At 32.2% G+C, this 14448-nt stretch overlaps 1 protein-coding gene across 1 annotated transcript; it reads right to left on the reverse strand.

The window, feature by feature from the left end:
• Positions 1 to 4655: 4655 nt before the first annotated feature.
• LOC147401308 (cell division topological specificity factor homolog, chloroplastic-like) lies at positions 4656 to 9687 on the reverse strand. The gene is made up of 2 exons (XM_086442532.1): positions 9454 to 9687; positions 4656 to 5386 (listed from the first exon to the last, which is right to left on the reverse strand). The coding sequence occupies exons 1-2, from the start codon at positions 9538 to 9540 to the stop codon at positions 4790 to 4792; spliced, it is 684 nt and encodes a 227-aa protein (XP_086298658.1). The 5' UTR covers positions 9541 to 9687; the 3' UTR covers positions 4656 to 4789.
• Between the last annotated feature and the right edge of the window lie 4761 nt (positions 9688 to 14448).

The following is a 14448-nucleotide window of genomic DNA, read 5'->3' on the forward strand; positions in this document are numbered from 1 at the left end:
GGGCATTCCGCATTTTCTGTGTCGATTAACCCGGTTGAACACCGAGTTGACTCGTCCAAATTATCTCGTCTTAATTTTAAATTATTTTTATTTTTTCACATATAGTTATCCACTTCTCAAAAGTCAAAATTAATTTTTGGTTATTTATTATTATTTATTAAGAGGATTTTAAAAGATAAAAATATTATATTATTATAAATTTATTAATGGATATATGCAAATTTAAATTTGGGGGCATAATTATGTGTGATTATGTTATCTAATAAAACACTTCTACATGGCTAGTAAGGCAAGAAAAGGTTAAATCGGAAAGGAAATACATCTCATCCTCGAAGTAGGTGAGATCATTCATCGAGAGAGAAATTCAACGTAGGTATCCATTCCTCACTTTAATTGATTTCTTAAGAGAACTCAACTTAAGCAACACGTGTAACAATTTGAAGCACTCAACTTAATATGGAGGAAAGATCATAGAATTAAAAAAAAAAAAAAGAATAAAAAAGAATAGACTTAAAGAGGAAGGTTTCCTAGGATCTACAAGATCCTAATTAAAATGAGATTGTTAGGCAAATTTAGAAGAAGATTAGCATAAGAAAGAATTATGATTCATCACAGAATTTATAATATAAAGATGAAAAGATCCTAATTCAAGGAGGATTGGGAGACATGTGTAAAATTTTCAAAGAAAGAAATTACCAATGCTAGAAGAATTCTAAAAAATCTATAAATATAGATAAGATTGGCAATGATCCGAAATATATCTGATGTCCAAACTTATTCAATCTGAAAAAACATGAAAAATCAGATTTTCGAATCGAATGTATCCTAGTCTGCTCCGAAAAAATAAGATCCAAACATATAAATATTTTTTATTTGCAGTTGAAAAGTGGATTTTTTAAAATTATTTGAACACTGGTAATTTGAAAATAAGGCATGTGCTTGGATCAAATCAATTTCGGATTAAGGATGAAATGAAACGGATTGGATTCGGTTTGTATATTCATTAATTTGATTGGATCAGAGACAAGATTAAAAAATTTCAAATCGATATTGGAGTGGTATTGATCCGTTGGCAGTATTAAATATAGATATCAACACACAGGTAAGGACTTTTATTTTGTACTCTAATTCAGCCCTTCTTATTTTTTTGCTAACTTGATCATCGGAAGGCCTTAGTTTAGGAAACTCTTGTAGATTGAAGACTTTTTGCAAGGATCGAAAAGGAGATTGTCCTCGAAAAATGAATTTAGAGTTGAGGTAATTTCTTTTTACCTACATAAATAATCATTATATTTTTTCTACTTTAAAGCAGATTAATAAATGCTTAACCACAAAATCTTCTTTTATATATGCAACAAAAATTTAATTATTATAGATAATTTGATTAATTTATGTAAAAAATATGAAATCCAATTGGTTCAGGATCGATCAAGCCGAAGATTGTAAAACGGAGAGGAAATCAAAAGAAGAAGAAGAAGAAGAAAAGAAGGCATGGATAGAGGTGAAAACACCGTGAGAAGTCATGCATTGCTTGATAAATGACTCTAGATATATATAGTTGAAGGGAAATTCAAAATAGGATTCCTTTCATCAACCCCACAAATTGTTGTGGAATAATAGATGAATGAATAATAGAGGTTATTCTAAGGTGTCTGTACAACGGACAAAGAATTAGCTTACTCAGGCCAAAGAGATTCAAGGAAAATCCTAAAACCACCATCATGGCCACTTGATTGTCGTGGACGGCCAATCTCCTGCTAGTGTTGATGACATCCGAGGTTTCTCTATCTTCTTTATTCCATCAGTGTGACAGGTAGTCAAGTAAGAATGGGTGTTGCCCCCGCCACGTGATAATCCTCTTACCCCCACCAAATCTTTAGGCTATTTTTGGTAACACTTCTAAAGTCTGGAAAGTAGAAATTAGACTTCAAGAGGGAGGAATATGGTGGTAGGTGTGCTTGGGAGTAGATCCTTTGTAGCCCCTTTTTTGTGTAGCTCTTTATAGCTATTATCAACAATTGAGGGTGGGCCACATCATCAGGAAGGTTACATCCAAGCATTTAAATTTAAGAGGTCAGGGACTGACCATTTTTTTCTTCAAATTTAATCTATCCTATCACACCCTAAATTTTTTTGAACCTTAACCCGATCCATGGCCCGGTTCAAGATGTTGATTTAAGGGTATGAGAATAAACAAGAACCATTAAATCATACCAACTAAATATTAAAAAAAAAATTAAAACAAACAAAAATTAATACTTATCAAAATTGAGAGCATCATCCTAGAACCCAATTAAAATGTTAAGTGTAGTATTACTTGTTGGATACTTATTACAGACAAACCAAATACAACAAAATTAAATAAAATTGTTCTAAATTTGAATCCTAAAGAGACTGAATAACTAACTAAAAAAAATTAACGATCTCCACTGATGATTCTGTATTTGCCCAACTCCAATCTTAATGCTCATTATCTGAAAAGTTTTTTCGACTGAATTGGTAAGCTAAAGCTTATAGGAAAGTCAACGCTACACTAACATTTATACATACATACATACATACAAATAAAAAGAAATATGTTCATGTTATCGTCAAGTAACCAAGTTATTCCGAAAATGATAATGCATGCAATGATAACCAAATTTTCCATCGACTTGGCTATTACTATCATCACTAATTTTTCCAATAACTCGGTCAAACTCTCTGTTCTAAAATGTGAAACCTTCCTCAAGGGCCTTTTGGGTTTTTCACCCAAAAACATAAGTACTGACTTGTTCAATTCATCACTCCAAAACAATCAATGCATACAATGATTACCAATTTTCCCACCGGCTTGGCCATTACCATTATCATCGATTTTTTCAATAGCTCGGTCAAACTATCTATTCCAAAACGTGGAACATTCCTTGAGGGTCTTTCACCCAAGGATTTAAGCCTTGACTTGCTCAATTCATCATTCTAAAACGTATCTATGATTATGCAATTCACATTCATCTTCTAAAAGAACATTTCATGCAGTTTCAACATAAATATTATCACGATAAATAAAGATTTCTCATCAATATGTAATATCTTACATTATTCACGATAGATACATAAGAAACATATAACCATGCTATATAGTTAATTTTTATTTATTACGAATATATAAATAGATATATCGTGAGAACCTGCTTTAATCAATGTTAGAATCTACTAATGAAATCCGATTCTTTTTTCTTTATTTTACACCTTCTCGATTTTCTACATCAAATAATTATATAGATAAAAATTACATGATTATTAATGGTGTCCAAACTATCATAATAGAATTTTAAGTGTCTCTTTCATCCAAAGGATCTTATTTTATTTAAAAAAAAAATAACATAAAAATAAAATAATACAACATTCAAGAATTAAAAAAACTAGAATGATAATATTGCATTACAAGTTGACTTCTTTGAATATAAAATTTTATTTAAATTTTTCTGTAAAGAGTACTTCCAAATCTTTCCAACGATATATAGATCGTTGAAAACGGATAAGTAATGAGTCCTCGACAGATTTTACAAGTTAACTTCACAAACCTGCCTCGAGTAATGAGAATCATAGATTATTCAAAATGATGGGTTTTTTTGTAATATATTTTTTTACAATAAAAGAATAGATTTTTTTATTATTTAAAACTAAAATGCATAGATCTACGACTATTAGAAAGATCAAGAAATTCCTTACCTTAAATTTACGCTGAGAAATATTTGAAGAGCGTAAAAAATTGAGTTGGGTCGTAGGTTCCGTATCGCATGTTGTCGAAAATCCTAACTTTTTTGTTTCTCTTCAAATGTTGTGATGATCCAATCGTTTTTCTCTTCTATGTCGACACCCAACGAAGGCTCGAAATAGATGAAAACCTAGGTTAAAAATGGAGGGAGGTTAGGATTTTGTTTTAGAAGAGGAAAACGTGAGAAATAGAGGGTTAATTCTGAAATTTTTGCGACTTTTAATATTTATAGTGTTAAAAGGATGTAATGGTCATTATTCAATTTGTTTTGTTTTTATTAAACAGTCTATGTCCCGATCTCCAATTTTTGTGATCTTATAGTCTATTTCAATAAATTTTTCGATGTGGATTTTATGGTGTAATTGATTTGAAAAAATTTCAAATTCAAATTTTTTCTTCTATTTGTTGACCAACAAATTTTCTCGAGATACGTGGTTAAAAATCTGGGGTGTTACATACCTCATGAGTACAAGAGGAATGGATTGGTTTTCTTTTTTTCTTCGATAGACTGATATTGTGTGGACCATAGAACAAGAGCTACAAGAAAAATAGACTACAAATGATCTGCTCCCACTGCCTACTTTGGATATGCAACTGTCGTATAAGTGACCTAGGCACCATGGTGGAAGACCATTTTGCACTATCCACAAAAATTTAGGCCTTGCTTGGTACACTAAAAATCATTTGCATTTGCAAATGATTTGCGATGAATGATTTACTATTGCTTGGTAATCATTACGAATCTTTTTATGTTTGGTTGATATTTGCTATAAAAAATTTCATTATGATTTTGCAAATGATTTGCAGTACTTTTTGTGCCGCAAATTATTTGCTGAAATTTCTTAAGAATTTAGGTGATCCATGCAAATTGTTTGCAATACAAAGGCTTATCAAGGAAACAATAGCTACAATGGGAAACAAACTTTTGTAACTGAGGAATGGAATTATGTTTTTCATCTTAAACCTTACATATGACAACTCTATTTCCACACCAAGAAGAATTAAAACATAGAAATTACTCTGTTTTTCTCATTCATTAGGTATGAAGAAATCAAAGATAACATCAACAGAGCCAGACCTTTCACCAGTATCTTTGTACTCGATATTTGTTATCCCCCCAAATTCATCCTGGTCTTGATATTCAGGTTTCACCCGCCGAACAGGAACTGTGACAGAGTACACGGTCCCAAGACCCGGATCTGTTGAGACACTAAGCTGGACCTTATCTTGTGAGTCTATCTCCACAAAATCTGATAAAGCACTCACTATGTTGCTTACAATCTTTTGCTTTGCCTCGTCACTAACAGCACATCGATCAGAGTAGAGGATCATCTTCAGGCGTTGCTTAGCGATATTCGCATTTGAGCTTCTTTTTGTTGCTAGTGGTGGGAATAGAATCTTCCATGCCAAGTTTAAACGCTCAAAGAAACTCATATTTATGGCATTGAGGAGCAAACCCTCGACCTCCTTGTTTATGGCTTTGGGAGAGAGACTATTCTCACCTGTAATCCCAAAAGACTTGTGACAATGATATTGCATGTTATGGGATTCAACTTCTTTTCGAGGCCAATTGGATGTAAACTCAGAAATGTTAGATACACCAGTAAGGAAACCATTGAATCCAATCTGCAAGGCAACAAGAAAAAAGAAAGAAAAGATGGGTTCTGCAGTATCAATATGAACTGATAAAAATATCAATATAAAATATGTAATATGGGAATATATTTTATGAAATTCCACATAAAGCTTGTTTATTTATAACATCCACAACAGTTATATGCAATGGCTCATATCTAACTCAAAAGTTTTCAACTTCTTTAAATTAATCAAGTATAGGTTTATATTTCCAGTTTTCTCTTTTATTTATAAAGATTAAAATGCAAATAGAGGATTCTCCATAAGTTCTTTCTGAGGCCAAGGGCAGCCCACCTGAGGCCAAATCCTTCAACTTACTCAGCATGTTCCAAACAATTCCAACGAGACATGGAAAGTCTCTCTAATTTGGCAATGCTTTACTTGTCTTTTGTCAGTATTTTATACTTAAAAAAAAAATATTATGTCACCATTATCCATATAAAAAAATGCTTAATTTGAGTACCAAAAGGTTGCTCCATGACAAGATTACTCGAGATTAGCTTAACCCCACCCCTAAAAAAAAATTGAAAATAAAGAGAGCTTCCATTGCCACACCAACTTCTACTAACGGCATCCCAAGATGTGTGCTAATTCATTGTTGATTACATATGAATTGGGGTGGCTTTAGCAAAAGTTGGTGTGACAATATAATCTCTATAAAGAAAACAGCAAAGTTGGTAGTGGAATTAGTGTCTTTAGGCAATGAACCAAGATTGAGAGTAACTAGCAAAGTTCCAAATTCTATATTTTGGTAAGTTGAATCACAAATGGATTAGATAATGAAAAGATGAAATCCACAACATATATAACCCTCATTTCTCTAAATTCTATAAAATAAATGAAAGAGTTCATGGAGCTATTTGCTTTCCATTAAGGTATGACTCACCCCATTTCTCTAAATTCTATAAAATAAATGAAGGAGTTCTGGACTCTAGAGTAGTGTCTCTATTATCTACTTCGGCATGGTGCGACTAGTCCAGTTGAAGAAGGTTTCTCTTGTGCGTTGACTTTTCCAAAAGGTTTCCTCAAACTTTCCAAATTCTTAAGATTGTGGAACTGTCTCCTAAATCATCATACCACACGACCATTTACCAGATAAATCTTTGTCATATCTCCCTAAATCTCATGAAAACTAGCTCCCAAGCTTCTTAGGCCTATAAACCATCTTGCAGTTCAAGTAGATGACAATTATAATCATTGAATCGTGATTCTATGGAAAATATCTTAGAATTATTCAATACAGAGACCACAGATGTTGGCATCTTGGAAAGTAATAGTCAAGTGTCTTCGACATATGTTAAACCTATCAGACATTGCAATAGGAAATTTGGAAATTAGCAAGTAATAAAGAGAATGTGGGATAAACTTTATTTAAAAGTGTGGGTTCTTATATTTGTTTTATTTTTATTATTAAAATGAAAATTTTATTTAGAATAGAAGAAAGGAAAATAAAGCACATGAGGACAGGAAAATGATTACACAACCATAATAAAAAGAATACATCAACAACATCGTTAGCAAAGATATCCACCTCCTTTGGCATACAAGAGAACGAGATATTAAAGAAACATGCCAAGACTCAAATCTCCTTCACTAAGTGGAAGTTTCTCCATACTCATTTTATTTTTTTAATTTAATTTTTATTCTATTATTATTGTTGTTATTTTTTAGAGAGAGGAAGTTTCTATGGCTTTGCTAGAATCACCTACACACATGATTCTGTCAAGATTTTCACTTTTAGACAATTTTAAGCCAACAAAGAAAGATAAACCTTCAACAAAATTTAATCTCTCTCCCCAATGGGGATGGGAATGAAGTGAAGGACCACTCCTTTAGAATTTTTTTAGATCACCTCCAATGCTTGATGGACTTGGATTCAATTCAACTTAAATTCATCATCTTAGGGGTTGCCATACCACATGAATGTTGCATTAATGGGGAGCTAGAGCTATTGCCTTCCGACCTCATAATGCCTTCACAATCTACTCCTTTGATGTTACGGTCCAATGAGATACTATCACCTTAATCCTTTCAATTATATTAGGAATATCAATAAATATTAGCTTCAAAAAATTCTTTAAATCCTTTCAGAGTATTTCATAAATTTTCTAATGTTTCATTCTGTTTCGATGAATGTTTTGATTTTTTTTCCTTGACCTAAACATTTATCTGTAATGAAATTTTAAACCTTAACCAAACAACCATCATCCAAGAAAATCAATCCATCATAAGAGCGTGAGGAATTGAATGAGTACCTACACCAAGGGATAAAAAACAAGTTTGCATATCCACACCATAAATCTCACTCTAATGGTTTGTTACTTTGTTGTTCCATAACACATGAAACAAAGACACCGACATGGGACATTTCTAACACTAGTACAAAGTGTCATACTCACAATCACAAAGACAGGAAAATCCAGTACTCCTACATGTATGATTCATATGTTGAGATATCTTTTTTTTTTTTCCAAAATACTAATCTGATACACATTAAATTCATATAGCCAATATATAAATATAATAGTTAAAAACCAAATATCTAACATAGTGAGATTTGTTTGAAAAAATAGGTACAATGTTTTCAACATGTGAGTATGACATGATGCTTGGCACATCAAAATTTTGAAAAATGGCATGTCCAAGTTACATAGGCCATTATAAACTTATAATGGGCATAACGATTCATAATAGACTGAATTAGCTGCAAAAACCAAGGCTTTTAAATGAGCAAATCTGGAATTCCATGTAGAAATTTGACATGTGAACTATTTACATGGGAACAAACCCCTTAGTCTCAGATATATACAAGCAAAACAGAACAAATTTTTTATAAATGAGCATTTATTTAGCCAATAAGCCTGAATCTTGTGGCCGTAAAGGTGAAGAGTTACCAAACATGTGGTGTGGTTGTTCAAATGAGATATGAAACATAAATTCTTAAAAGATCCTAGTGTTATTGAAAAAAATATTACATGCTAATTCAAAATAGTGGGAATTAGGTCGGTTATTAAAGTAATCCATAGATGAATGAGGCTTTGTCAGATAAAATATAATGCTCATCTGATCTTTGCCCTATCTTCTCAAGATGAAGATTTGGTAGCACCAACATTTAAATGAAGAAATAATCAATATCTTCATATTAGGAACCAAAATGTCATTACTCATGAATTCAAAGTGCAATTAAGAAGGAAAGTCCAAAAAAATTATGTTGGGACCATTTATCAAGATGAGAGTTATTCATTCTTGAGCCGTCCAATAGTGCAAATGTAGAGATTCAAAAGCCTAAATATTAACTTGAAGAACTACAAAACAAGTAGAAATTCACAAATGCATTTAAACCAAATGAGAACCAGTATTAATCAAAGCTCTAAGGCAAACAAAAATAAATTAAACAAAATGGTAAATGAACATTTATCCAACCTCGATGTTTTGGATTTCTACATGTGTACTATAAAATGAAATTAGACGAATTAATATTTATGTGAAGAAGCTATCAAAAAGAAAAAAAAAAATCTGCCATAAATAACCATGACAGCCCAAACATCAACTCTTTGAAAGACCCACATTCTACATAAAAATTGAAACAAAACCCAGATGGAAAATGTGGAATTATCAAGCAATTTTTTTTTAATATTTTATTTTTTAAAATTCTTAGATCCACTCCTCTAAAGGTGAAGCTTTGAAACACTAGAAACTTGTACATGAACAACCATTGATCAAAAACCATAAAATTAATAGAAACCCAGAAGGGAAGTGAGCATTTATCTGACTAAAATGATCTAAATTTCCTGAATTTATCTTTCTTAATAAGCTTTATCATTCTCGAATCTCATGTTCTAGAGTTGGAGTTCTGAGATAGACATCGATTCTTACCGAACCCAATAGTTATCAATTAAAAAAAACAAATTAAACAAAACCCATATGAGAAATGTTCATTTATCTGATTAGGATGCTTTTGATTCTCAAAAATCCTGTTCTACAGTTGAAATCGAATGAAAAAAATGGAGAAAATATGAACATTTTGAATTAAGAATGAAAAGGGCAAAAGATCTAACCTTCGAAGGTAAAAAGGAGCGTCGAAATGGGTGCGTAGGATAAGAAGCCGATGTTGCAAATACCCTCAAATCCCCAGAGATCGCCATTGTTTTTTTTCCTTTGGTCTCTCTCTCTGTGACACTTGTTTTGTTTCTCAAGTAACGAGACTGCCGTTCAGGAATCAGGACTTCAGGAGTGGTTTGGCAACCATAGATGGACCATTAGGCGTTAGCCCTTAGAAAAGAAGGGTATAGTAGTAATTTACAAACCTTCGAGGTGGAGAGAAAATGTTTTCTTAAACGAGCGTTCCGAGGCCCTTAAGTGAGTCAAACATTCTCACAAACATTTTTCCAATGTATGGGTTAAAAGTTTGAGAATGGGATGATTTTTTCTGAGGATGATCTCTACGGTGAAGAGATCATCCTCACAAAAAATCAGCTCATTATGAAACTTTTAACCCTAATTTACAAATTGAAGAATTGTGGATCGTTTGATTTTTGTAAATCACTTTTGATGGGGTTAGAAACTTTGCAATGGAATGATTTTTGATGAGGATGATCTACTCATAATAGAGATCACCCTTAGAAAAAATCATCCCATTCCGAAATTTCTAACCCATAAATTGAAAAAATGAATGGCTCACTTTAGGGCCTCTGAACACCACTCATATATATATATATATAGAGGGTGACGTTCCTACGACCCCCATCGCGACCCCCGATGTCAGCCATTCGATTTCCGTTAGATCTACGGTCCAGATCAATTATTCGATGGTAAAATAACGAGAATTCGTTATTTGCAAACGCCTCCCCGTAAAAAATAACCAAAAACAGTTCAGATTTCTTTTTCTCTTCCTTTTCCTCATCTCTCTCTAAAAAACAAATCAAATTTCTTCCTCTTCGTCTTCTTCCAAAGCTCTCTTCCTCTTCGTCTTCTTCCAAAGCTCTCTTCAAACTCACATATGCGACAACCCCCATCGCTGTCTTCCTCATCTCTCTCTTAAAAATAGTTCTGATTTTTTTCAAAGCTTTCTTCCTCTTCGTCTTCTTCGTCCTCTTCAAACTCACATTTGCGACAACCCCCATCGCCGTCTTCCTCATCTCTCTCTCTCTAAGTCGTTGCGAAGAAATGAAGAGCTCAGCCGAATCCCAGCTCGACAGAAACCCAACTCGTCATCCCTCCCTCTGCTGGAAACGAAGACAGAACCTCGGCTTCGTCCTCATCTCTCTCCCTCTCTCTCTCTCTCTCTCCAACAGAAACCCTAAGGTAAACCCTTAATTTTTTTTTTCATTTGTTTTTTTTATGTATCGATTATGACGAATCATCGACAAATTTTGTTTTGAAAGCTGTTTTGTTTCACTGATATTGAGTTATGGTATATTATACGTATGGGTTTGTCTAAATTCAAAATATCCAAGTATCCACGAAATCAGAAACCCTTAATTACTTTTTATTTTAAATTTCTTCGGTTATTCTGAGTTTTATATATGTTTAACTGAAAATTTTACAATCCTTATGTGTTTAATTCGAAGAAATGGGTTTCAAATGGAAATTCCTATGCGTTTTTTTTTTTTTTTTTCTTTTATGATTGTTCATGTTCATGTTAATCTGCCTTATGTAAGCTGCATTTTTCTCTATCTACTAAATTGTGAATAGCTTATTATCCAAAACCTTCACAGATGGGCGTGTTTTCAGTATAATTAACATTAACATGGAAGCATGAATACTAAATTAGTCTATTTGTATTCATGATGTTAATAGTTATTTCTTTGCGAGAAACAATGTAATTTTAAGTCTATTTGTATTCATGATGTTAATAGTTCTTCTTTCTTTGCGACAAACAATGTAATTTTAAGTCTATTTGTATTCATGATGTTAATAGTTCTTTATTTGACTCATCTCAAATGAATCCTGGACATAGTCTCGGTTGGTCGAAACCAACTTGATTTTTCACTTTTCACTATTTTTATGGTTTGACATGTGCTATAAAAAAGTCCTTTAGCATAAAACAATATCAGAAACCCACTCTTGATTTCTCCAATATAGATAATCCTCTCCTGAAATTTTAAAAAAAAAAAGCAATTTTTTTATTACAGAGACAAGTTGGTGGTGACTTAGGGCTTTCAACCTCTATTTTTTGATCCTCTATTCTTAGATTTTTCTAACATCGGATAACCGAGGTTGTAGAGATTTACCCAAATATCCGAGGTTGCACAGATTTCATATCACATAACTACATCAAATCTAAATTCAATTAGAACTAAAACAACCAAGCACAAAAAAGTTAATAATTTATTTTTTCAATTCCCTCCATTATACATGTAATTTACCAGTAAATTGTTTAAAATCAGTTAAGTAATGATTTTAAGATTGAAAGGGAAAATTCCTACAAATTCTTGAGAGATATTTATTTTAACTTTAGAAAATTTATAAGAAAAAATCATATGAGAAATATGGTTTCAATAATCATGTCAAATGTATTATTCGTCTACATGTTCTAAAATAATATTTATGTAGTTTGTTGGACAAGTGTTTAATTTCTCAAAAACGGTGCATGGTTTTTGCATTTCATTTATGGTTTAGGTATGCTAGTGTGTTGTTGTTTGTTCTGATAAAATTGTTTCATGTATTTGTGTATATTGGTGTTCTCTTCTTCTGTGCTCAAGAGAACACCATATAATTTAGTTTTTGTCTAATTATTAGAACATTTCTCCAACCAAATCAATCCAAAAGAAATAACTATTTAGAGAAAACCCAATTGTATCTCTCACCATCTTCAGAACTTTAAACTCAATTGTATTTACGCGGGTATACGAGAGATACAATTGGAGGTGGAGGTGGAGGTGGAGGTGGGGTACCAATTCTTCATCTTCATGGTCGGATGATTGGATTCTTCTCCATCTCCATCTGTCTTGCTTTCCTCTTCATCTTCTTTCATCTTTCTTGTTTGTGTTCTTGTACTTGTCGTTGTCATTGTTGTTGTTGTTACTAGAATTTAGTGATTTTAGAAGGTGAATTATCAGCTTCTTCACATCTGATAACTGTCTATATTTTTCTTTCTTTTCATATTATCTTCTCAAGTGTTTGGGATATTTCGATGGAAATAAAAATTCCATGTGCTTGTGGCGAAGGAATTTGTCAAGTATTCATTTCTGGAACTTCAAGAAATCCCAATCGTCATTATCTTAAATGTCCAAATGCGATAAGTTTTAATTATTTAACATACGCTTTGGTAAGAAATTATTGAAAACTTTATAAATTCTTTTATTTGTCTCTTCTAGGTTGGAAATGACAATGGTTGTGGATATTGGATTTAGATGGATAAATTAAAATGGTGTAGATGTGGGTGTGGACCTTGCAAATTAATAACCACCACATCAAACAAAAATGGTAATAAAGGGAAAATTTTTTATTGTTGTCCTAAATCAACTGTAAGTGTTTTTTTTTCCTACTGAATCAACATTGTAGTTTATAGTGATTTTTTTCTCAAATTATATCTTATGTGAATTCTTTTTCAGTCAGAACAAAATGATTGCGGTTTCTTCATGTGGGATGAGGAGTTGAAGACTAATGCATCAACAAACGTAGAGACGAGTGAAGAAATTACAAATGGGAAAAAAAAATGATCGAAGACCTTTGTGAGAATATTGTAAATCTTTGTTATAATTTAAAAGAAAATTTAGATAAATTAAAATTTGAGGACTAGAACATACGTTTAATTTGTATATTATGTATGTATCCATTTAAGGAATCTTCTAATATAACCTAAATCATGGTTAAATGAATCATGTTCCATTATTCCATTATATTGTTATGCGTTGTTTACATTCCATTGCAGAGTGGGGGCAGGTACTACTAACTTCATTATTTTTTCTTGTTTTGTTGTAGAAATATTTGATGGACTTATATTAGATTCATGTTTTTTGGAGAAGTACTTGATGGGTTTCTGCTTCTACTTATTGAGTGGTGATAATGTCTCTTGGGTTTCCCTTAGATTCTTCTCCTTATGTACTAAAAATTACCCATTAATATTGTTTTTGTGTGCTAAATAACTAAACAGGTGGACACATAAACCCTTCTTATCATACTTTATATTACATAAATATTTTTTCATAATTCTATTAATAGGAACTAATGTTTGTTTGTTTGTTTGTTTGTTTGGGTTCAGTGGATATTCTAGGTGGGACCCTTCATTGGAGCTGCTCTTGCTATAGTGTACCACCAAATTGTCATTAGGGTCATCCCTTTCAAGGCCAAATCTTAAAAGAACACCTCCCTCTCTATCATCAACAAATATGGATTTTTTTTTTCTTCTAAGTTTGTTTTGTATTTTCTTTATTTTTCTCTCTTGAACTACTGCTAGGGATTGTTGGTTATGTGTAAATTATCAAGTTATGTTGTGGTGGGTGGGGTGTGTTGTAGTGTTGTGTTGAGCTTTGAAATGGAGACTCTTTTTATTTTATTTTTTAAATGAATTAGTTCTTCATTTTAATTTAAACAATGCTTGAGTTGATATTATATCTTCTTTATTGGTTAAAAATCCTCAAGTCCTGAACAACTTGAGTTTTGTTCTCTACAATACGAATCGAAAATGACTTTAAATGCCATTATTTTTTCTTCCCCAAACCTGGTACAGATAATCCATAATGAATACCACTGATCACCTCTTTTAGGGCCTAATTAGTTCTATATTCTACGCTGTATTTCTTGACAATCAGAGTCACTCTTAAATGGTTTTAAAAACCTTAAATGTCTTGCAAATCGGTTTACAAGATTCTGTAAAATCTTGGCCAGTTTATGGTTCAATTCATCTAGAGTCTAAATATATGCTAAAACTGAGTGATTAATGAGTCAGTGAAAAGTGTCAAGATGGTTTTAACCCAACTCATGGTGCCAACCTTGTAGTGATGCTATGATCACACCCAGTTTAACTTCAATGTGAGAATTAAAAGATAAAATGCCTAATTTCTCCATGTACAATGCATAAAGTGAAATGAGAGGATCATAATTTACAA

The sequence above is a fragment of the Akebia trifoliata genome, chromosome 5 (genome assembly GCF_017979445.1).
Source record: "Akebia trifoliata isolate Shusen 1 chromosome 5, ASM1797944v1, whole genome shotgun sequence".
NCBI classification, from domain to species: Eukaryota; Viridiplantae; Streptophyta; class Magnoliopsida; order Ranunculales; family Lardizabalaceae; genus Akebia; species Akebia trifoliata.

What these genes read in the sequence shown, in the direction of transcription:
- LOC147401308 (XM_086442532.1), bottom strand. Translation starts at nt 9,540, where the DNA reads ATGGCGATCTCTGGGGATTTGAGGGTATTTGCAACATCGGCTTCTTAT. An exon ending in GCTCCTTTTTACCTTCGAAG is followed by an intron (nt 5,387 to 9,453) that starts GTTAGATCTTTT and finishes GTTGCCTTGCAG; the next exon opens with ATTGGATTCAATGGTTTCCT.